Consider the following 22,763-nt stretch of genomic DNA (forward strand, 5'->3'; position numbering starts at 1 on the left):
GGGAAGCCCTGAGGATGGGCTGTGTGCAAACATCACTGCACGCATCACTGCACATACCCACCCCAGATACGCAGGTGGCCCTGTAGACCAGGCTCCTGGCAGACCCAGATCACTATACCCCAAATTTGAAGACAGGACACAGAGGGTGCCACTGCACCTTCTCAGAACCATCAAGTCACCTCAGGATAATTATTTATTATTCATAGTCAGCATCTTCATTAATTATTCATATGATCCTTAATTATTATCCTTAACAATAAGAGCAGTAAATAGCAGAAAAGTCCTTGAGGTGCCTAAGGCCCAGGGCCGGGTGCCTCCGGGCAGTTAGACCAGCTAATGCCCCCAGGGCAGTGGGGGGACCACAGACCCCCTATCCACTGCCTGGCCCTGCCCCTGCCCCTCCCAGTGGGGCCCAGGGGACTGCTGGAGGAGATGGTCCCAAGGGCCGGGGAGGAGCTGCTCCTTCACCCGTCTCCCCTCCATGGCCAGGGCCTCCTGGGCAGGGCCTCCGAGGGGAGCGGCCCAGGCAGTGCAGGAACCCTGGTGAGCCACGTGTTCACACCAGACAGCCTCACTAACTCCCCGGGTCTGAGCCGTGTCTGTGCAGGGGCTGGGAGGTAAGGGCCCCCAGCTGGCCGGGCAGGGAGAGGCGTCGAGTGGGGCCATCTTGGGGGAGCTCTGGAGCTCCGGGCGGAAGCTCCTCGAACGCCACGAACTGGGAAACCTGCAAAGAAAGAACAGAATGTGAGTAGGTAGGAAGGCCCAAGAGGAAGAGAAAGGGGGCAGGGGACAAGAATCCAGGCCACTGAAGACAGAGAAAAAGGTCAGATGGGCACAAAAGGTTATAGAAGGTCCAGGAAAAAGGTCCAAGCAGACGAAAGACAGAGACCAAGAAGGTGAGGCACTATGGTTAAGAGAAATGCACTGTCAGAGCAAGCGCCGGTAATGGGGGACAGCTGAGTGGCTTGCCCTTGACCCAGGGGGTCTGGCTCCAGGCTCAAGGCCGCAGATTCTTGCATCTCAGGGAACATGGCAGCTGGATCCAAACCTACTCTGGAAGGAGTCTCTGAGCTGGGACAGAAGCAGGAACAGAGAGACAGTGTTCCTTCCTACAATTCTAGAAAGAACGCCAGGCCCTAGAGTTAGAGGCAGGCTGGCGGCCAGGCTTCTGAAGGCCAGGGAGAGCGCAGGGCAGGCGGGAGGGGTTTGTGGGTGCTGACGCGTTGCTGGTGAGATCCCTGCGGAGGAGGCTGTGAAGGAAGACTGGCACATTTGCTGACGTGGGCCCTGGTGTCTGCAAACAGGAGCAGGCAGCATATGGGAGGGGGAGCAGTGCCAGGCAAAGGGGGTGGGGTGCAGATCCCAGGCCGTCTCTAAGAGCCAGAGGAGCCCCCATCCTCACCCACAGCAACTGGCTCAGGGAGCTGGGAGCACACGTGTCCACTCAGGAGAGGACAAGAGGCACCTGAGACCCGCCCCCAGCAGGCCCAGGGGGCTTGGCTCAGCACAAGTGGGCCCTCAAACATTCGCTATGATACAGTTAAAGCAGGGGGCCAACATGGGCAGAGATGAGACCAGAGTGGGGACCCACAAGTACTCCCCAGCCCAGGCCCAAGCTCAGGCAGCTCCATCAGAGCAGGACCTTCAGGTAACACCAGGGGAGCCCAAGCCACTCTGCTGCTGGTCTCCAGTGCCAGCGGCTCATCTTGTCCCTTGGTCCTGGATGAAGGAGGGCAGGAATGGGGTGATGGGAATCTAGGGCAGACAGTGTGACAGACAGCTTTGGAGACATAGAAAACAGACAAGGTAGGACAGAAGGGGCAGGCCTAGGGTGCCTGGGTACCGTGGAGGGGCTTGGAACTCACCTGAGAAAGCGAGTCCAGGGTGAGGGTGGGGATGGGGCTGATGGGCAGCAAGGGAGAGGTGGAAGCGGGGCCGGGCCCTGGAGTGGTCACAGCACTGTAGGCAGGTGGGACCAGTGTCATCTGTCTCTGTAGCAGCTGCAGGACAGTCGCCATGTCCGCACTCAGCCGGGTCTCCAGCCTGGGGCAAGAAGGAAGGAGAACAAACTTGGGTCCCGTGGAGGAGGATGTGTGGGGAAACAGAGATGCCGGGGACTGACTCCAAGATCTGGGGGTGAGGTGGGCCAGCTGGTCAACCCCAGGTTCCCTCTTGTGAGCAGGGCTGGCTCAGCTTGGAGTGGAGGAGTGGATCACAGACTGGCCAGGACTCAGCAAAACTCTCCCTTTACCTCAGGACACCACCAGGGAAACAAACAGCTGACTATGCCCATAGTGAGCCCACTTTCTGCCACCGCCCTGGGTCACCCTCCTTACCTGTTGAGCTGGCGCTGCAGGGCATCCAGCCTACTCTCCACATCGCCCCGGGGCCGCCGGCCAGGGCTGGACAGAGGGATGTTGAGGAGGCTGGGGGCAGGGGCGGGACATCGTGGCAGCTCCTGATACTGGCGGCCCCGACTGTCCCCCCAAAAGCTGAAAATGTTGGACACCCCAGAAAAGGCGCCTGCAGCAGAGAGAGCAGGGGTAAGGCTGGGGAGAAAGCCACGCCCACCCCAACCCCACCCCGTGGCCTTGCCACACCCCCTGTAGCCCGGCCCCGCCCCTACCAGACAGTGGGTTGCATGTGTCGCTCTTGTCACCATCCTCGGTCAGGGTCTCTGCGCCCCGCGGCTCCCCAGGGGGCCTTGGGCTGGAGAAGGGCACCAGGCGCAGTGGGCTGGAGCTGCGGCCCTGACCCTCATCTTCACTGCTTTCGGGGCTGGAGGGGCCACTGGATGGGCTGTCCCCCCATGGCGTTCCCGGCCGGCCCCAGCTGCTGGGCCCTGCACCCACCCGGGCTGGCCCTAAGGCCGGCACCTCCCCCGGCTGTTCAGGGTCTGCAGGAAGAAAAATAGCACCTCAGGGAGGGAGGGGCTAGGGACCAGGCTGGGTGGGATGCCCTGGGCAGCTCTCTCTCTGTTCCTGACCACAGAGAGCACTCTGGGGCCCCCTTGGTACTCGTGGTGTCCCTGCGGGGTGGGTCTCCCTGAGAGTCCTGTGGCTGGCCCCTTGCCCTCCTTTGTCCTGCCTCTACCCGCCTCAACAGCTCCAGGCCCAAGACTCCAGTCCCATGCGGACAAAGAGCCCCTCACCTGCCCTGGACCTGAGGAGAGGACTTCCCAGAGGAGGTGTCAGTTCAAGGAGGCCACAAAGGAGGGAGGAGCGGGCACCATGGAAGGGGCAGGAAGGTCCAGGGTCCAAGCCTGCCCTGCCCTCCCAGCCTCTCCTGTCACCACCCCACCCACCCCTCGCCCACCTCACCCTTATCGGTGCGCCTTCGAAAGGACAGCTTGCGCCTGCGTTGCCGATTGAAGCCGCCCTCTAACTCAGTGCTGCCAGGAGAACCCGGGATCATGTTGGTCTGGAACCAAGAGCAGCGTCAGATCCCTTCGGCTCCCTCAGCCTTGGTCCCTCGGTAACACAGATGCAGTGGAGCTAGACTCCTGCTCTGGGGAATCCCACCCCACTGCCCACCTCCTTGATCCCCGCCCCAGGGCTGAAATGGGACTTTCACAGCCTAGTATGGCTTTAGGATGACCTTGACAGACAGGGAAACCAAGGCAGAGAAACAACACCTTAAAGGCCACACAGTGAAGGCGCAGCCTCACAGCAAGAGGAGGAGCAGGTGGCTCTCCTGGAGGCAGAGGCCAACTCCAGATGTCCCACTCACATCTCGAAGGTTGAAGGTGATCTCCAGGCTGGACCAGAAGTGGTCTGAGAACTCTGGGTACATGTCTAACACCTCCAGCAGGTCATCCCGATGGATCTTGTGCAGGTCGCAGTAGGTGAGGGCTCGCACATCCCCATTGGACTTGCCAGGCCGTGCATACAGGTTTAGAGGCTCTCCAAAGATGTCATTCTTCCCTGGGGGCCAAAGAAAGTGACAATGACCTCAGCGCATGGGGCCGGCATCGTGGTTCCCCAGCAGGCAGCTGCCCCACAACCTGCAGTGCCTAAGAAAGGAGCCAGGAACACTGGGTCTCCCAGAAAGTAGGAGCCAGGCAAAAGGACCATCCCAGATGACCCAGCTCTGCCGGTGGCCCTGAATTCCTTGGGTTGTAGTCCCACTATTAATCCCTAGCCCCATGTGCCAAACACTCGTACTCAATAGCTGCACCCCAGAAGCATACTCTTCAAATCACAGATGAGAACACAGCGATGAGCCAGAACCAGCACTTGTGTAACTGAGAGAAAACAAGATAGCCGAGCTTATCTCAGCACATAACAAAAAACAACAGAATGGAATACACACTCTGCTCTACGGTCAACTTGATTTAGTTGCTGGGGGAACACTTGTGGAATAGGTCTGTGTTGAACCAAGAAATAAAAATCTATGTGAAGGAGGGGAAGAGAAGAAGTCATAGAAAAAATTAAGATGCCCTCTGCACAGGTACCAACTCCCCACAGTGAATTCAATCATTATGGACTGCAAACGTGGACTAAGAAAAATATTTTTTTTTAAATCTAGAATGTTCCACCATGGTCAAAACTGTTTCAATGCATGTGTCCCTAAGGCAGGCAGGGTGAAGTAAAAGAGAGTCAAGAAACCCCTAGCATGCAGACTCACGTGCACAGAGGGACCAGGGCAGGATGGAGAGGCTGTGAGGGAAAGGGGCTGGACTCCCTTCCTCTGGACATGGCGAGGGGTCTGCCATGGTGAGATTGCACGGGGCTGCAGGGACCCACCTGGCCCTAGTGAAATCTATGCATGGCCCCCAGATAGGCACCTGCTCCTCTGCTGCATACCTGGGGCATCTACATTTGGTCCTACTTTAAGGAAGCAAGTGGAGAGATCATGAAGTTCCCTGAAATTCAGGGGAACCTGGAAACCCCCAGAGTTCTGCACCCCATACCATGGGTAGGAGGGGCACTTCTCTCTGCTGTCCCCTCTGGTAGGCCTAAGGGTGGATGAGTTAAAGGAACCCCAAACGTTGACAGCAGCCCCAGGTCCACACCCTAAGTGACTGAGTATTCAGAAGGCTGAGGCCTCTCTAGACTTGGCAGTTATTTCCCATCCTCTGTCTACACGAGTCTCATACCCAAGATGGCTACAACCACATCACCCCGCAGGATCTCGATGGAGCCCCTGGAGATGAAGTACAGGGCAGTAAGCAGGTCCCCCGCGTGCACCAGCGTGTCCCCCGGTGGCGCGTGTGTGGTCTTAAACTTCATGGCAAGGGCTCGAAGGCAGCCCTTGGTGGCCCCTCGGAATGGCTTGCAGTGCTGCAGCAGTGAGCGGTTCAGGTGCAGGCAGATGTCAGCCTGCAGGCACTCAGGGAAGCCCTTCAGCACCTGTGGGAGGGTGGGACAGCTCAGAACGCCCTCGCCTGAGTGCTGCCTGCACCCTGGTACTGCCCACACCTCTATCTCAGGAAAACCTCCTCCTCTAAGCCCAGAGGCCTGGGGTTTCCCAGAGTGCCTTGAAAGGCACCTGGTTCCCAATCCAGCTGCACTGCCTCTGGCTGGGCACCCTTGGTCTCTAGACCTCCATGTTCTCAGGGAGAGTGCAGGACCAATTCATCCCTCTGGGGTAGGACGATTTAACTCTATCCCCTATATGAAGGGCCTGGTACAGTGCCTGCCCTAAAGGCAAAGCTCTCCCAGGAAGGAACCCCTGGGCTCCGGTTTGCTGGTGGGCAAAAGGAGGCACCATCCTCCCCATCTTAGCTCTAACCGCCACCATGTGACACCTCGGCTGGTGCCTCACCGCATTCATGTCGATGCCATTGGTGTAGGACCAGGCATGCTGGAAGTACTCCTCCAGGCGCTGGCGCAGGGGGTTGGGGATCTGGTGGAAGCGGATGAACTCACGCACGCGGAGCATCTGTGTGTGGTAGCGGGCTGTGCCTGAGTACAGCCGCTGGATAATGGCCGACACGTTGCCGAAGATGCTGGCGTACATGAGGGCTGGAGGGCGTGGGTGAGTGGAGCCATCAGCATCCGCAGGGACCCCGCCCGCCCACGGGGACCCTCCACTCAGGCCCTGTACCAGGTCAACGACACCCGTGGTCCGGTCACGTCTCAGTCTGAGAGTGGATATACACATACACACACTCAAACACACGTTGGCCTACAATGTTCTCCTGCCCTGGCATCCTAGCCTCCATATCGTGTCATGCTGGTGGACCCTGGAGTCTCTCCATGCGGAACCTCAGGGTTGGGGGGTGGGGTTCTAGCTTCCTCTCTCTGCCCCACCCAGGGCTCTTCCCTGCCACCGCCACCCACCACCACGGTGCACTCACAGCCAATGAGCATGACGCAGATGGAGAAGATCTTCTCTGAGTTGGTGTTGGGTGAGACATTGCCAAAGCCCACGCTGGTCAGGCTGCTGAAGGTGAAGTAGAGGGCCGTGACGTACTTGTCCTTGATGGACGGCCCACCCAGGCCGCTGCTATTGTAGGGCTTGCCAATCTGGTCACCCAGGTTGTGCAGCCAGCCGATGCGGGAGTTCATGTCCGGCTGCTCCATGTTGCCGATGGCGTACCAGATGCAGGCCAGCCAGTGGGCGATCAGCGCGAAGGTGCACATGAGCAGGAAGAGCACCGCCGCCCCGTACTCCGAGTAGCGGTCCAGCTTCCGAGCCACGCGCACCAGCCGCAGCAGCCGAGCAGTCTTCAGCAGCCCAATGAGCTAGGGGTGAAGCAGGGGCACAGTCAGGGTGCAGGCAAATGAGGAGCAGGGGACACTGAGGCCTTGGAGAGGGTACTCGTGGGAAGCTCCCCCAGACTTCCTCCCAGAATGTCTTCCTACTAATCAAAGCCTCTGTGACAGTACCCATATTGATCTGTGTGGCAGCGTTAGGACAATGCAGTCCCAGTCCTGCAGTGAAAATGAGGAAGAGACTCAGCTGGATGCAGAGGTGAACACCTGCAGTCCCAGCACTCGAGAGACTGAGGCTGGAGGATCACTGTGGTGAGTTCAAGACCAGCCTGAACTACTTAGTAAGGCCCTATCTCAAAAACACAGAAAAAAGGGTCCCAAAAGGTACAAAAGTCACCCCAAAATACCTCCCACAAGCTTCTAAGACACTCATGTGTAAATTTGAAAACAATGGTCCCTTTAGGTCCACAAATTAGCAAAGAAACCCCCCACCTCCTAAATTTCTGTAGGAAACTCATACAGGGTGGACTGAGCACAGATTTCCTGAGGTACCCGGGCAGCTCCCTTTCTCTCCTCCACCACTACCTGCCACAAGCCCCCACTCCACCCACACCCTCCCAGTCTCTCCCCCCACCAGTCCCACCTCCTCAGAGCCAGAGCCAAAGATGAGTAAGTCAAAGGGGATGGCAGCCACCATGTCGATGAGAAACCAGCCCTTGAAGTAGTGGACGGCGATGCGGCCAGGGTGGCTGACCACTTCCTCGTTGGCATTGACGTAGGTGGTGCGGAAGTTGATTAGGATGTCCACGATGAACATGATGTCCACGATGAGGTCTACCACGGCCAGTGGCTGGCAGGCATAGCCACAATCAGCCGTCTGGGCGTCCTCTTCTGGTTCCTTCAGCAGGAAGGCAGCCGAGTAGGGTGTGAAGACAGCCGTGTAGATGACCAGCAGTAGGATGAGCCAGTCCCACACAGCCTTGAAGGGGCTGTAGTGCAGAATGGTCCAGCGGTGGATGCGTGGCGCTTGCAGCTTGTACTCAGGGAGCACATCAGCGCCCAAGGACAGGACCTGGGCGGGTGAGCAAGGTACAGGTGAAGGATGGGGACAGGCGTGGGACCTCGAGGGTAGGGCCAAGGAGAGTAAGGGGAAGCCAAAAGATTTCCATCAGAATGTTTACCCCTCAACCAGCAGCTCCTAGCCTGGGCAATGGCCCCAGGGCCAGAGACCTAACCCACAAAATGGTCACTGAAGCTCCCAGCCAGACCCTTCATGCCACTGGTCCAAAGACGCCAGCCAAGGGGTCTCAGATGGCTGCTTTGGGAGACAGGAACCAAGATGCTCCCACCATAGGCTCTCCCAACCCCCTCTCCACCCAAGGCAGCCTCTCTCACTTTGAAGGGACACAGAGGACACAGCCCAGCATAGAGGAGTCCGAGCCAGGACAGACCAGGGGACAAGAGCCTCAGCACACCTTCTCCCAAACCAAACAAGAGAATTAGGCCAGCTTTGCACACTGTCCCAGAAGCTGGCCCCGTGTCCCTTTTGTCTGCCCTCGCACTCAGAACCCTCTGTCAGAGACATCTGCCTCGAACGAATGGCCCATTCTCAAAGCCTCCCCCAATCCTGGGCCTGTGCCCCTGGGCAGCTGGACCCAAGGCCTTCTCCAGATCCCAGGACCAGAGTCCCAGGCTGGGCACCTGCAGGCCTCTGAGCCAGAAGGAGTCCCAAGGACTCGGACTCATATTCAGGCAGAAGGCCTGTTCAGAGAGCATCTACTTAGGGGAAATAACTAGGAGCTAAGATGACTCATAGTTACCAATTCGGCCACCATGGGATGGACACTGAGCCCCTGGGGAGGAAGAGAGAAGCAGCTGGGGCCTGCAGCAGGCAAGGACCCTGTGGACAGCCACCAGTCCAGCTTTCAACCCAAGTAGCTTTTCCCTAAAGTCAGAGGACAATGTGCATGCTACAGGAGCCTTTCAGGAGTCAAGCAGGAACTGCAAAAGGAACTGGCCAGGACCCCATGGTCAAGGAGTGGAAGACAGAAGCTGCCCTAGGATAGGACTCCTTCTTGTACCTGCAGTGTCAGAACCTGGGGACTTTGCTGGAGCACCCAGGACCACAGCAATCCCACTCCCAAGTCTGCCTGCCGTTCCAATGGAGGGTACAACTGAGACACAAGGTCTAGATCCATTGGCCCCATCTGCCCAAGGGTCAGCCTTGGGCCAAGTATGGAGCCCAGTACTGCCCTATAGAATTCTGATCCAGCCCTGTGTGCTATGCTGTGGGTGAGAAGAACCCTATCCACACCTGTACCCTGCTGGAAGGAGTCTGTGAGCCCCGGCAGAAGGGGTTCAGGGTAGATGGGTGAGGGTGGCACGGATGGGATTCTCAGACTCACCCAAAGCCCCCGTCTAGGCTCTGGGAAGGGAGACTACTTGGGACACAGAGGTGGGCCCCAAGAGGTGGGCTCAGAGGTGAGCAGGGTCACCAGCCTGGGGACCTACATGCCCTCACCACCCACCAAGTACCCTCTGAACCCCACTTCCTCAAACTCCCTAAAGGAAGGCCAAGCCTCTTCCACCTGATCAGGGTCCGCCCCCAGCACAGAGGGAGGGAGGCCAGCGCCTCTGTGCCAGGCCTGGCTGCTGCCCACCAACCTCTGGTGTCTCTGCCCACTAGCTCTTCGCCCCCCTCCACGTCCTCGCCATCCTCTCTGGGCACTCATGTAACTCCTGTGGTCCCTCTCCTTCCTTTGCATCTCAAGCCGTAGGAGTGAGTGGGAGAAGCAAGGAAACACTAGAAACCCCAGTCCTGCAGTACAGGAAGACAGGATGATAGCAAGCAGGGACGCAAACCCCAGGGCTCCCAAACCACCCTGCTTCCTGGAAGTCCTCTCCCCACCCTGGAGCCAGAACCCTCTGCACCACATGCCCCATCTCAATGCCCTCGCCCGGAAAGGAGGGGGAACGGCTGGGGGGGGCGGGGAATCACCTACCTCCTGGGCCACCAGGCTGGAGATGCGAACAGCCCGCTTCACGCGGCCTTTCTGGGTCCTGGGCCGCAGAGCCCCTGTCCCACTCACCTTCCTTGCCAGGGCCGCCATGGAGGGCTTGGCTGCCCCCAGCCTGCTTGCCCTGGGGCCCGAGGCCCTGGCCAGCACCTGACTGGAACCCCAGCAGCACCGCCCCAGAGCTGGCCAAACGGCAGCTGGGGACACCTCTGGCATGGAGCCAGGGTGGCAGGAGCCGAGCCCCGGGGCTGGGGTCACCTGGGCAATGAATGTGGGCTATAGCCTGCCTGCCTGGCGCTGCCCATGGCCCCCTGGTGTGGGCCCTGCTGCCGGGGTACTGTGCTCTGCTCTCCTGCCGCCAGCCCTGCGGTTGCAGTGGGAACCGAGGTGGTTCCTCCGGCCGGCCCCTCCTCCTCCCAGGTCCCCACCCCGCCACACTGGGCTCCCCCGCCCCCGCCCCCGCCCGTGCCCGCCCCTCCACCCCGTGCCCAGCCAAAGGCCCCCTCCCCCGCGGGCCGCTCTGGCTCCTGCTGCAGCGGTTCCCGCAGAACATGCCCCTCCCCCTCCGCCCAGCAGCCCGACCTGTCACCGCAGATTAATGGTCTCCCCGACACCCCCGCCCCGCCAGGCCAGTGCTGAGCCAGCCAGAGTCAGACAGAGACACCCAGAGATGGAGAGACGCCCAGTAACTGGCAGGGCACCGCACACAGACACACACAGATGCACACGCACGATCCGCAACACGCAGGTACATGCCAATTCACAGGAGCGAGCTCATGCCAGGGGCCCAGGTGGGAACTGAGACCCAGGAACCAGGGGGAAGTGGTAAAAGCTTCCAGATAAGGCACTGAGATGAGGGGGGACGCTCTGGAGTCAAGGCCAAGGGGATGGAGGCCTGGCAGGGACCCAGAGAGCCAGAGGCAGCAGGACCAGGACCAGGACCAGGACGCTGGCCAAGGAGGCCAGAGCAGGGCAGCTCTCTCACATTGGCCAACCAGGCAGCCACTGTGCCCACGGCCATAGGGAACAGCTGAGGACAAGGTCCTCTGCCATTCTGGGCTCCTCCCTCATCACTGCAAGGAGCCCACTCCTGACCCTCCACTTTCCTTCAGGATGTGAAGCAGGGGCTGGGCTGGCCTTAGGACCACCCTGCTGCTAGAGCTAAAACGGACCAAGAACCAGGCTGGCCCTGTACTGGGTTACATTAGTCAGTGCCCCAAGGCTGGTGGTTTTCTCTGGCTGGGGATTCTGAGATTTGATCCCTCTGTATCTTTGCACCCACCATCCCACGGAAGGAAAATTCCTCTCTTGTGCTGTAGGGACAAGGTAGGCACCTCCAGGCCACCTCCCACTGCCAGCGGCCACCTGACTTACCTCTGCCTAGCGCAATCAGGACCCCCTGACTTTGACCTCTGTGGCCCCTTCCGGTTGGAAGCTCCTCCCTGTTGGCTTTTCCCATTTATCCCGGCCCTCCCTCCTCCCGAACCTCGAGTTCTTCTTGTCCTTACCCTGTCTGCTCCAGCACACACCCCATCAACCTATCCGTGTCTGCGTGTCCCAAGGCCACCTCCCCTCCAATCTCCCTCTCTCTAGGATTCATTTCTCTACCACAACCAGCCACTCCTCACCGACCAGGCCCCCACTCCACCCCTCTGAACCACAGCCTGCTTCCCTCCCTCCCCTGGAAGCTCCCCACAGATGACAAGGACCCAGGCAACTGGGCACCTACCTGGGTGACCTTTTCGGTGACATTGTGGGTTCGCTCCTTTATTTTGGGTGCTATGATCTCCCGGTCACTGGTGGGCGAGGCCAAGAAAGGGTCACCCTTGAGGTCCACAAAGTTGAGGGTGATTTGGGGGATCTTGCTAATGGTGCGGTAGCGCACGAGGTCCGAGTCTGAGGTGGAGTTTAGCAGGCCACTACGCAGGGGGTGCATGGCCCCTGGGATGGAGAGGCAAAGCTGGGTCAGGTGGGTGGGCAGGGCCAGAGGACAATCAGACATTCAACTTGGAGGCTAGGGTGGGGCCTGGGCCCTTCCTGGCCAGCCAGTTTGACTCAAATGACCTGGAAACCAAACAAGGCCAGCCCCCTCCTCATTTTATGGAAGCAGAGAATTATGCCACTATGAAATGGAGCAAGGGCCTCTTCAGGGGGCACTGTGACAAGAGCCCCTGTGGCCTCTCCTGCCCATCATGGTCCCCATGATCATCCCTGCCCCAGGACATCCTGGGACGGCTGGCTCCATGCACCAGCAAGGGCTCTGTGAGTAGAAGATGCAATGGGATGAATGCACACTTAATAGAGTAAAAGGCCACTTAATGAGATTAAATAAGTGCTTAATAGGATTTCCACCTCCCAGGCTCCCAGGTCCCCAGGACACAGGAGAGAGGGAAGAGACCCGAAGGGGCCAGGGCAAGGCAGTCAGCTGGGCATGTGCCCTCACCCGTGCTGGCATGGCGCGGTGGTGGAGGCAGCGCTCCGGCACGCATGGCCTCGATGTCGTCAGCCGAGGAGGCTCGTCGGACACTGGCGCAGCTCTCCCGGGAGCGCGTACGAGCCAAGCTGCAGCTGGAGCCCGAGGCGTCAGGGTTGAGGCTGTGGGCCCTGGGTGAGGTGTGTGGAGGGCCTGGCACACTGCTAGGCGGTGAGCCCGGGGCCACAAGGGCGCGCCGCTCCTCCGCCGGTCCTGCCACATGATTGTCCAGGGCAGACACCTCGTCCAGGGCAAGTGACTCACTGCTGGGTGCCGCGGGCGTCAGGTCCACATCCACCACCACAGCCCCCGGGGCACCGGAGCCACCTGTGCCCCCTGGCCGCACTGATGACGACTCCCTTGTGGTCAAGGCCAGTAGCGCAGGAAGCTTCAGCCGGAAGGTCTTGGCACGGCCTGGAAAAGGAGGGAGCCAATGGCATCGGGACCACAGCTGCCTGGAGGCCACAAGAACTGGAGTTCTGGCCAAAGGGGTCCAGGGACCATGACAGGGCAGCCCAGACCCATGCACAGAACTCAACTCCCAGAGACCTGTCAACCTTATTGAAGCTTAACTAATCAACTCCCATTTCCAGCCAAATTTCAGGCTCCTAAGTCTGCGGCGAATCTCTGCACCACTAGGTACTGCTATCTTCTCTTTTTTATAACTTGGTTTTAGTTTTTGAGACAGGATCTCACTGTGGTCCCTCCACCCGTCTGTCCACTTACCAGGTGTCAGCCAGCTGGTGGGGGGCCCCCGGTGGTTGGTGTCTCGAGCTGGGGACCCCACCATGTCCTTCTCCATCACCACCTCAAAGTTGAGGATGAACATGATCACAGCCCCGTCCTCGTTCTTCACAGGTACCACGTCCACCAGACACAGGAAGCAGCTCCCTGCAGAGTTCGGAGGACACAGCTATGGTGGCGTCCGTGGCCCCGCTACAAAACTGGCCAGGATGGACCCCTAAGCCCAAAAGGGTCTGGCCACTTCTGCCCTTCCCAGAACTTCCACCACAGTTCCCTACCTGACCCCGCTCCCAGACAGGCGTTTGCCAGTTTGCGTCCTGTCCCTTGCTCTGCTCCAGACTGTCCCCTAGCTCCCTCTCTCTGTCCACCCCAGCTCACTAGCCCTCTTTCCCTACGCACTTTCCTCTCACTGGCTTATGATCCTTTCTTTCACTGTTTTCATGTTTCCCAGTTCTCTGTTTTTCCCATGATCAAGCCCATTGCTGTAATCTCAGCACCCAGGAGGCTGAGGCAGAACTGCCATGAGTTCAAGGCATCCCTGAACTACAAAGTGAGACTTTGTAGTTTGTCTCAAAAAAAAAAAAAAAAAAAAAAAAAAAAAAAAAAAAAAAACCACAGGCTCTATGGGCCCTGAATCTCTGGCCTCAGATCTGGTCTCTGCTGTTTACTGATGGATGAGCTGCTTTTAATCTGTTTAACGCCCTGTGCCTCACCTCCACCTACAACATAGGAATTAAAATAACTTTCCCCAGGAGCTGTGAAGATTAAACAAGTGGATGCGTGTAAGTGCTCAGGACAAGGCCTGGCAGGTCTTGGGCACTTCGGGTGCTTGGCCATTGCTATCTGTCTCTGCCTCTGTTCTCTCAACACTGGTTCCCAGCCATGGTGTTGCTAGCAACGCGATAAGTACAGAAGTTGGAGGAAGAGTTTCGAAAGCTTACAGGAACTTGGCATTGGCACAGCAGCCAAGCATGCAATCTTGGGTTTCACAGAAGCACTGGTCTGTGCCGTAGTAGAACTAAAGAAAACTGATCCTTCACCAAAGCCCTGCTTCCAAATCTTTCATCTGTGTCTCCTTGGCTTCCTCCCTTTGATTTTTCTTCCCCTCCCGCACCGAGCATCTCTCTCAGTCCCCCACAGCCCTCCTACCAGACCAAGTCAGCTCACTGGTGCCCCTCAGCTCCCCGTCTTACACTGCCCACCACCAAGCTGATTTCTGAAAGACTCTACCTTAGGTGGAGCCCTCAGCCCCAGTGAAGTCCCAGCTCAGAGCCCCACCCCCAGGAAGTCACCCTTAGTGAATCCAGAGGACACAGTGATGACTTGCTCCTCCATGGCACCCAGGCATGTTGTTCTTCTCCCATCTTTGGAGGTCTTTTCTTATCTTGCTTCCCCCCCCCCACCTCCTGCCCTCTGTACCTCCCAATCTCCACGTCCCCTCAAAGGGCCTTGTACCTGGAATCATGGGCGTTGGCCTACAGTAATGGGGACCCACAGTGGTCATGGTAGGGGTCGCAAGATATGTGGTCCCCTGCAGTCCCTTCTGCTCACCTCTCTTACCTCTGTACCCTGTCACCACAGCCCTATCGCAGACCATGGGAGTGGGGGGTTGCAGGGATTTGAGTCAGGGCAGAGCTGGCACCCCTCGGACTGGAAGGGGTGCCTGATACCTACCAGCCAGAGAAGGTGGGGGGGAGGGTGATATCGAAGGCCAGTGGAAACACACAGGCCTGGCTCCCAGGGGAGACACTGGCCATGCTCCCAAGTAGGCTCCTTATGAATGGACTGAAGCAGACCAACAATCTAGCAGAACAAAGTCCCAAAACTAATGTAACAGGTGACACCAAGGTAAGGGCCAGGCCTCAGAGGAGCTGAGAGGGCCCACAGCCTTGCCACTCACCACATCCCAGGCTCTCACAGCTCTGCCAGGGGACCTAAGCTCAGGGGATCTGCTTGGGTCTTTCTCCAACAGCCGCTCTTGCCTCTGACCTCTGGCCTCTGACACACAGCTGTGGTGTTGGAGCGGCAGGGGGCTGGATCCAGCTGGAGCCCATTTGGCACCCAGACAGCTGCCTGGAGTTTATGCCCTAATATGGTGATGGCCAGCAGCGGCCTGAGCACAGATTGGCCTCCTCTAGAGAGGCCGGAGACCAGGAAATCTCAGTTCCAGAGACCCCAGCACTCACTCACTCCAGGACCTTAGAAACCCAAGCCCTTGAGTCGGGAACCAAGTAGATCCCAATCCTTCCAGATGGTTTGGAAACTCTGTCACTAAGACAGAGTCCCAGAAATTCTGACTTTCAGTCCCCGGCACTCTGCGGTCACTTCAGTCCAGGCTATGCAGCAAGAGAAGCCAGCTCTGCATTCTGAAGCCTGCCCAGACAAGGACCCTGGCACCTAAAAGTAAATAAATAAATAATAAACCCTCCAGTGCAGAATATTGAAGCTAAGCCTCCCTTACGGCAGGATCCTCTCCCACATCCCGAAACACATTCATGCACAGATACCTCAGTCCCCTCTCTGCAGTGACATTCAAGACATTTTTCCTGTCACATAATCCTGTCAATGGCCTGGTTATTCCAAAAATGTGACCCTTCCCAGCCCCGGCTGATGGCTGAAGCAGGGAGAGATCTGGTGGAAGATTGCTGGAAACAGAGAAAGTGGGGTCTCGCCGGAGGCCCCAGCTCTGTGGCACTGTCTCAGCTGCCTGCTGGGCTCGGTCCTCTGCAAGCTGCCACACCACCGATGTCAGTTGTTCTGCCAAACCTGCCAGCTGGGACCCCTTCCCATCACTGACTGGGAGCCTGAGAAGTGGGGGTCCCTGGCAGCAGGGGAAGGTCAGCCAGGCCAAAGGCAGGGCCCATGGGTGTGGAGGCATCCACATGGGGCAAACAGCAGCTCAGGGTGTCCTCGGTGTGGAACTGCTTGGCAGAGAAGCAGCCGAGCTGCCCTAAGAGTGCACCAACCATACGGCACACCCATGCACCCCAGATTCTGCCTCACCCAGTTCCCAAACCCTCATCTGTTTCCTCTCCCTCACACTTGCCCTGGCTCCTACCAGTGGCCCAGCTCACCCAGGGCAGCTCAGAGGAAGCCTTAGGAAGGGCCAGGTGGCTGGGAGCCAGGCTAAGCTGCAGTTCCGCTGAGAGCCACTCTGGGGCAGGCACGGCCCATGCTCCCAGGCAGCAGGAACCTGGGGAAGGAGAGGGTAGCCAGGACGGCTACTGGATGGGGTCAACTGGACTCGGATTTCCCTTCTGGGAGGGAAGGGGGCACAGGCTGTAAAGTCAGGTGGCCTTTGTGCCCTGTCATCATTGTGGAGGGTCCTGAAGCCTGCCACTCATCCTCCCAGCATGCTGATCTGTGACACAAATGATCATGCCCACCCCACAGGGCCACAGGGGTGAAATGATTTAATAGGGTGGGGAGCAGGGACTGACTCAAGGAAGGGTTCCATAAACTTGACGAGGAGGAGGGGAGGACATGGTAGACAGGTCTCAGCAATGGACAGGTTCCCGGGGCCAGCTAAGCTATGTCACTGGTGCCAAAACACATCCTGCCATCCTCTTCCTGTCAGCCCAGCCCCATTAGAGAAAGCCAGCTTTGGGTGAGGCGCCTTCCCTGCCTGACCTTCTGGAGATGAACACCCAGAAAGGGAGGCAGGCATAGACTGGCAGCCACATGCCAGCAAGCAGTCACTCTCTCCCAGCAGCTCCGGAGGTCATGCGGCTCACTGAAGGTCACTAAGCAGGGAAAGGACAGTGGGAGGGGCTCTCTGGGAGCACCAGGCCTGGTCACACCCAGGCACAGCAGGTCCAGCTCATCTGGGCACCACGAAATGTTCCTGCTACCAGCACACAACTCCTGGCTTGCTTTCATGGTGTCCGCTGACACCTGGGAAGGCATCCTCGCCCAGTGTCCCTGCCCAGGATCCCAAAGTGCCGGGGGTAAGAGAACCACGGAGCATCCCAAACCTGACTTCCCACCTCTGGCACAGCTGGCCCAAGCTGAGTCCCGGAAGGAGCCACACATGGCTTTGACAGCAGCTGGCAGAGGACGGAGGGTCCTGCAGAAGACCGAGCAGCCATGGCAGACTCCTAGGGTTTCACATACACCAGGTGGGCTCGTGGCTCCCTCACCACCCCGAGGACCTCACTGAGCACCCACACAGGGAAGCACTCACTGAGGAAAAGGTGGCCCACGAGACAGCCCCCAGCCTGCCGGTGTTCCATGCAGCCCCAGTTTGGTGCAGAGGACAACATGGAGGAAGGGAGTAATTCACACAATGGAGAAGCCAGGGAGGCGAAGCCACTCTGCCTAGCCATCAGGAAAGCTGGGCGTGTGCCCTCCATCTCCTCTGCTGTGTGGCTGTCGGCAGAGTGCCCACCTCTCTGAGCTTATGCTGTGGGTAGAGTGGGGACAAGTGATTTTGTGCTGGGTACCAGATGAGGTGACAGATGGCCTTGCGGAAGCGTCCAAGCCATAACGAGGCAGTGTGGCGGGTCCCTGCAGGGAAGGTGACCTCGAGCATCTCATCCTGGTTGCTTCCCTGCCTCCCTCTGAGCAGGAAGAGCCGTACCCGGAACGGGCCCAAAGTCACGCTGAGGGCAGGAATCTGGGGCCACAGTCGGGCCTGTCCGCCCCCAGGCAGAGCCTGTCTCCGGAGCTGCAGCCCAGGGCTGTGCAGTGTCAGGTTATATTTAGCCTGGTGGCAGCGACAGGAAGATGCAGCAGGAGCCGCTCCTGGCCAGGGGCCACCGTGTCGCTAACACCACTCTCATAGGCAGCCAGGGCCCGAGGGAAAGCAACGGACAGCACAGGCCCAGGGGATGGAGCTGGGGAACCTCAGGCTGACCATATGTGCATGTGTACACATATGTAAGAGAGAAACCAATCTATGCTCCCAGGTCCAGGAGCAAGAAATGCAGCCTTGGGGAACACTCTTTGCCAGGCAGGGTTGGGGACCCCAAGCCAGACCTAACTGTCACAGAAGCAACACCTCTAGACCAACTCCTTCGGCCGCCCCTGTCAGTGCTATCCATAGGGAGCCCAGGGCCTCTGCAGGCATCAGAACCTACACGGGAACCCCACCCCGGGGGCATGCTGGGGATTCTCTTCTAAGAGGCCCTGGGAAAGTGAGACAAGGTCATAGTGAATGGGAAAAGCTGCCCCACACCTCCATCCACAGTCTTAGAGGACTGGCCATAGTGCCCTGCCCTCCCATCCTTCTGGGGATTGAAGCCAGAGGGCCTGGCTTTGGGGGAGCCGCTGGGTAAACGTCCTGGGAGGGACTGCCAGTGGCCTCAGGGGTGGTAGCCTGTAGTTCTAGGGTATGAACACTGTATCTCTACACTCTTGCCTCCCTCCAACATGCAGGACCAAAGATGCTTTCAGGACAGAATTCAACCATTGCAAATCCTCAGGGTCCCCTGTCCTGTGTCTGGAAGGCAGACAAAGGCACTATGGGAAGTCAGGTGTCTTTCTCAGAAGCAACATTAATCTGGTCACCAACTACCACAAAACAGAGGCTGATGCTTGGACCTGGGGGAAGAGAAGAAGCAGGGTACACCAGGTGTAACACAACTGAATCTCGGGTCCCTTCGGGTGCCTTGGTGTGACCCCACACATGTAGCCTGCACATGGAGCTGCCCCAACCTGTGAAGCCAGTGTTCCCTCCCTTCCTCTGGTGCCTTGTAAGCTTCTAGATCTACCTACTGGCTCCCGGTGTAACCCCAGAGAGCCTTGATAAACAAAGCCTGTCCCAATTCCAGCCCTACCATAGGTCTCTGAGTGGGCCACACCTTCTCCATCATTAAGACAACAATTTCTCTCAGGTTTGCCCTGTCATGGGTCTCTGAAAGACTCCTAAGGAAAGGCAAGTACCAGTGTAAACTCCTAAAGTCAGGCACACACTGAAATACAAGACAATAATCCAAAAAACTGGCTTTACTTGCAGACAATAGGGTCATCTCCCCCAGAGAGCTGACAAAATCCAAAGATAAACAATTAAAGCTGAGAAGAGATTTCGGCAGGGTTACCAGCTACAAGATCAGTCCACAAAAAAAGTACTTAGCATTTTTTGGCAGCAGCAATAAACAACTAGAAAACAGAGTCGAAAATACGATGCTTTTTGCAGCAGCAACAAAAACTATAAAGTAGCTAGGGGTTGACCAAGAACTCACAAGTGGAAAAATAAAATAAAGTTTTAAACTAATAAAAGATATAGAAATTATCTGGTAAATGAAGAGACAGTCTAAACTTTTGACTGAAACTAATATGCAGGGATCAATTCACCCTATATTAACCTATAAAAACAATATAATTCCGTCAATACTCAGGTGGGCATATTTTTTCTCTCCAAGATTTCAATGAATGTTCCCTAAAGTTTATAAGGAAGAAGACCTAGAAATAATTGTGTCGAGTATCAAAAAAGAACAGAGAAGTCTTGCTTTACCAGTACTGAGACATAAGCATCACCATTTTATTGTTGTTTTTAAATGTGGTTCTGATGCAAAAACAAATACTTGGAACAGAATGCGGAGAGACTGATCTATGGCTATGTGGGACATTAACATAGGAAAGGTGGCCCCACAAGCCAATGGAAAAACACGGGCTGAATGTCTCGGGAAAGTTGGCTCATTACACGGAAAAAATAAAACTTGATCCCTCCTCTACACCACATCCAAGCAAGGCTCAAGGCTTCAAGTCCCACTAGAGAAAGGTGAGACAATTAAAAAGGCAGACCTACAGCCGAGGATGGAGAAGGATTTCTCAGTAAGACTTCAAAAGAACAAAAAAGCTCTAAGTCAGTGATTCCTTTATATCAAAATTGGGTGAAGTGGTACATACCTATAATCTCAGCTCCTCAGGAGGCTGAAGCAGGAGGATTACAAATTTAAGGCAAGCCTAAATAGTTTAAAAAAGACTTTGTTCCAAAAATAAAATTTCTGAAAGGCTGGGTGATAAAGTGGCTGCCTCATATGCACACACTTAAGCCCTGGGTTCCATCCCCACCAAAACAAAATCATCTCTGCTGTATAAATTGGACAGAGACTGAAAAAGAGTAGAGATTTGCAGTATTTCAATTCAACGAGTAATTAATATCTGGAGCTATATACTGAAAATGCATTTGTATCTCTAGATTATGCAAGCAACTCAGGCAAATCCACAGAAACAAAAACAAGTCTCAATAGAAAAAAATGAGCAAAAGACATACGTAAACAATGCCCAGGAAACCAATCCCGAAAGGCTATTAAGCCTAAGAGACACTAAAAATCAAAGAAGTGCAAATGAAAACATCAAGATAGCATTTTCATCTTTTAGAATGGCAAAAATGCCAAATGTGGCAGAGATCTGGAGATGGAGGAAATTCAGGCTCCATTCAGGTGAGGGTGGGTGCAGCCGACTGGGTACACAGTCAGGCAGTACTTAGTTAAAGGTCCACGTGTCCTGCAACCCAGCCTTGCCATCCCACTTCCGCACATGGGCCCCGCAGAAAGCCTCACACATGGCCAGAAGGGCACACACAGGGTTCTCACTGCACCAGCGTCTCTGGGAGTGGGCAGGTAACGCACAAAGGATCCCCACAGTGGGAAGCTACAGACTAGACATCAAGCAGCAACACTATGGAGCTTGCAGACACACTCCTGCTTCAGAAAAGTGAATGCCAGAGTATAACACAGCACAGTATCATTTGCATAAATTAAATCTATATGTATCTATCCAGACAAAATACACATTTGCAAGAACATATGCAAGCAACATGTTCACAGTAAGTACATTTGAATGGTTGCCTATAGGGAGCCTAAGCATACCGGGGTGCAAGATGAAAGGAAACAAAAAAATAAAAGAGAAGGAAAAACTGCTAACATAAGTGCTTGCTGGGGTTTCCATCATTTGGGACCTGGGCCAGCAGAAGCCTGGGAAGGAAGCTGAGGGACAGACAGGGGTACTGATCAGCGCTCAGGGTGGGTACGCTCACTTCCCCAGTCGCATGTGGGTGATACCCTGCTACCTGGCAGGACAGTGAGTTCAGGACAGTGAGCTTCTTTGCTTGTGAATATCTGAAGAACACCCTCACCCACAGGATGCAGGGGACAGGTGCTGCAGTCCTCATCAGCAGACCAGGACTGAGACCATTACACACCCACAGGGACTTTGGGGCCAGGCCACCTGTGCAGGTTATGGCCCACACCTGGAGGGACTCTGGAGTTGGGGACCCCTGAGCTCCAGTCCCCTAGGTACCCAGCAGCTGGGTAAACCTGGGCAAGTTCCTCAGCCTTTGCAAGTAGCCTCCCTCCTGCCAAAGAATCCTACTTCCGAGGGCACTGTGGGGCCCACCTGTACAGAGGCGCGGGCCCCAGTATGCGTGGGCCCCAGTATGCAAAGCATAACAGGCATTCACAAGGGTGCTACACTGCCAGGCAGCTGCTGTCTCCCTGCCCCACTGTGCTCTCTTTGACAGCTGTAAGCTTTGTCCCCATACCTGGCCTCCTAGGCCCTCCTAACTGAACCCCCAGATGCCCTTCCTGCACCACAGTGTCTCCCCGCAACAACAGGTCCCCCAGTCCCACCTTCCTCTGGCCTGACAACTTCCCTCTCCCCTGCAAGGCCTCCTCGCTAGTGTTCTTATCCGACCCAAGGCCTTTCAGAAAAGAAACCAGAGATGGGAAGTGACCTGCCCATGGTCACACAGCAGGTCTGTAACCAGGATGGAAATGCCCCAAGTCTCTTGTCTCCCCCACAGCACTACCCACCTCATTCATTCATTGATTTATTCACTCATTCATTCAGCAGACCTGTACAGCTCCCACTATCCTGAGCCACAGAGACACAGCAGAAAACAAGCCTACAGAGGGAAGACAGACAAAGCAAGCTCATTCAGAGCTGGGATCTAGGGAGACCGCGGCCCTTAGATGCTTCTAGGCCAGCAGACAAGTGAGCAAACAGGAGCCAGCTTTGTGGGAAGCCAAGCCCAGGACACAGCACAGAGGTCTTTATGGGGCAGGGGGACAGTGGAGCCTCTCCCACACCCAGTGCCCATCCCAGGTCCCCCTACCCTCCATGCAAGGCAGGTAGGAAGTTCTGCTAACCCCTCACTTTGAAGCCAAACACTGCTCAGACTCCTGCCCCTTCACAGGGACCCACGAGACTGACTTTTAAGAAAAGGACAATACTCAGCCCAAGGTGAAGTGCTGGGGACCCTCCGGTAAGTATTTAGGGGTGAAAGGGCTTTCCTGAAACCCTCAAATCACACCACATAGGAAGCCACCTCTAGGCAGAAAAGAGGCCCCAGCTCACCCCTTCTCACACCCCAAAACACCTTCCTGTTGCCCCCGGCACCATCCTCAGACCTCAAGGCCACCAATGACTCTGCCTCCAACCAGACAGCTCTGCACAAATATTTACATAGCTCCTCTCAGGCCTTCCGGAGACACAACAGGGAGCCACACTTCAACTCTCCAGGCCCAGGGCACAGGGAGGGCAGACAGGAACCTCCCCCTTTCCCCAGAAGGCCAGGGCAGCCTGCCCCGGTGTAGCTCAGAAGGCGAGAGGCACCAGGTCCCAGCCAGAAGAGGGACATCCCTACCAAGATGAAGGGAGCCGCCCCACCATGGCCTTCAGCCCCATGGTAAATAAATCCCTTGTATCTAAGCTCCCAGATCCTCCACGGTCACTGAGGGCTGCTTCTCATATCAAGAGGATAAACACAGCTGGTCACCAACCTCTGACCTCCACCTGCCTAGCTTCAGGACTTCCTACTTCAAGGAGATTTCTCCTTTTCACCAATGCAGACCCACACAGGGGACTGGATGTAGGAAGTGGGAAAGGAAGACAGGACCTCCAAATTAAGGGGACAGGGAAGAGTGC

The 22,763-nt window shown here is 56.6% G+C and overlaps 1 protein-coding gene across 4 annotated transcripts in view; it reads right to left on the reverse strand.

Annotated features, from left to right (window-relative positions):
- Positions 1-386: 386 nt before the first annotated feature.
- Kcnh2 (potassium voltage-gated channel subfamily H member 2) overlaps positions 387-22,763 on the reverse strand; it is a 42,798-nt gene continuing 20,421 nt past the window's right edge. The window contains exons 1-14 of one of the 4 annotated variants that reach the window (XM_063249515.1): positions 14,794-14,814; positions 12,876-13,040; positions 12,120-12,563; positions 11,406-11,617; positions 7,303-7,731; positions 6,302-6,689; positions 5,767-5,966; positions 5,099-5,351; positions 3,730-3,923; positions 3,321-3,420; positions 2,627-2,896; positions 2,337-2,523; positions 1,866-2,043; positions 387-724 (exon numbers count right to left, since the gene is read on the reverse strand). In XM_063249515.1, the coding sequence (XP_063105585.1) occupies positions 575-724; positions 1,866-2,043; positions 2,337-2,523; positions 2,627-2,896; positions 3,321-3,420; positions 3,730-3,923; positions 5,099-5,351; positions 5,767-5,966; positions 6,302-6,689; positions 7,303-7,731; positions 11,406-11,617; positions 12,120-12,563; positions 12,876-12,978 (3,108 nt within the window). In that variant the 5' untranslated portion in view covers positions 12,979-13,040; positions 14,794-14,814 and the 3' untranslated portion in view covers positions 387-574. 4 annotated transcript variants of the gene reach the window in all.

This window comes from Cavia porcellus, unplaced genomic scaffold, assembly GCF_034190915.1.
Source record: "Cavia porcellus strain 051 isolate PalLab524CR breed Dunkin Hartley unplaced genomic scaffold, mCavPor4.1 scaffold_6, whole genome shotgun sequence".
NCBI lineage: Eukaryota > Metazoa > Chordata > Mammalia > Rodentia > Caviidae > Cavia > Cavia porcellus.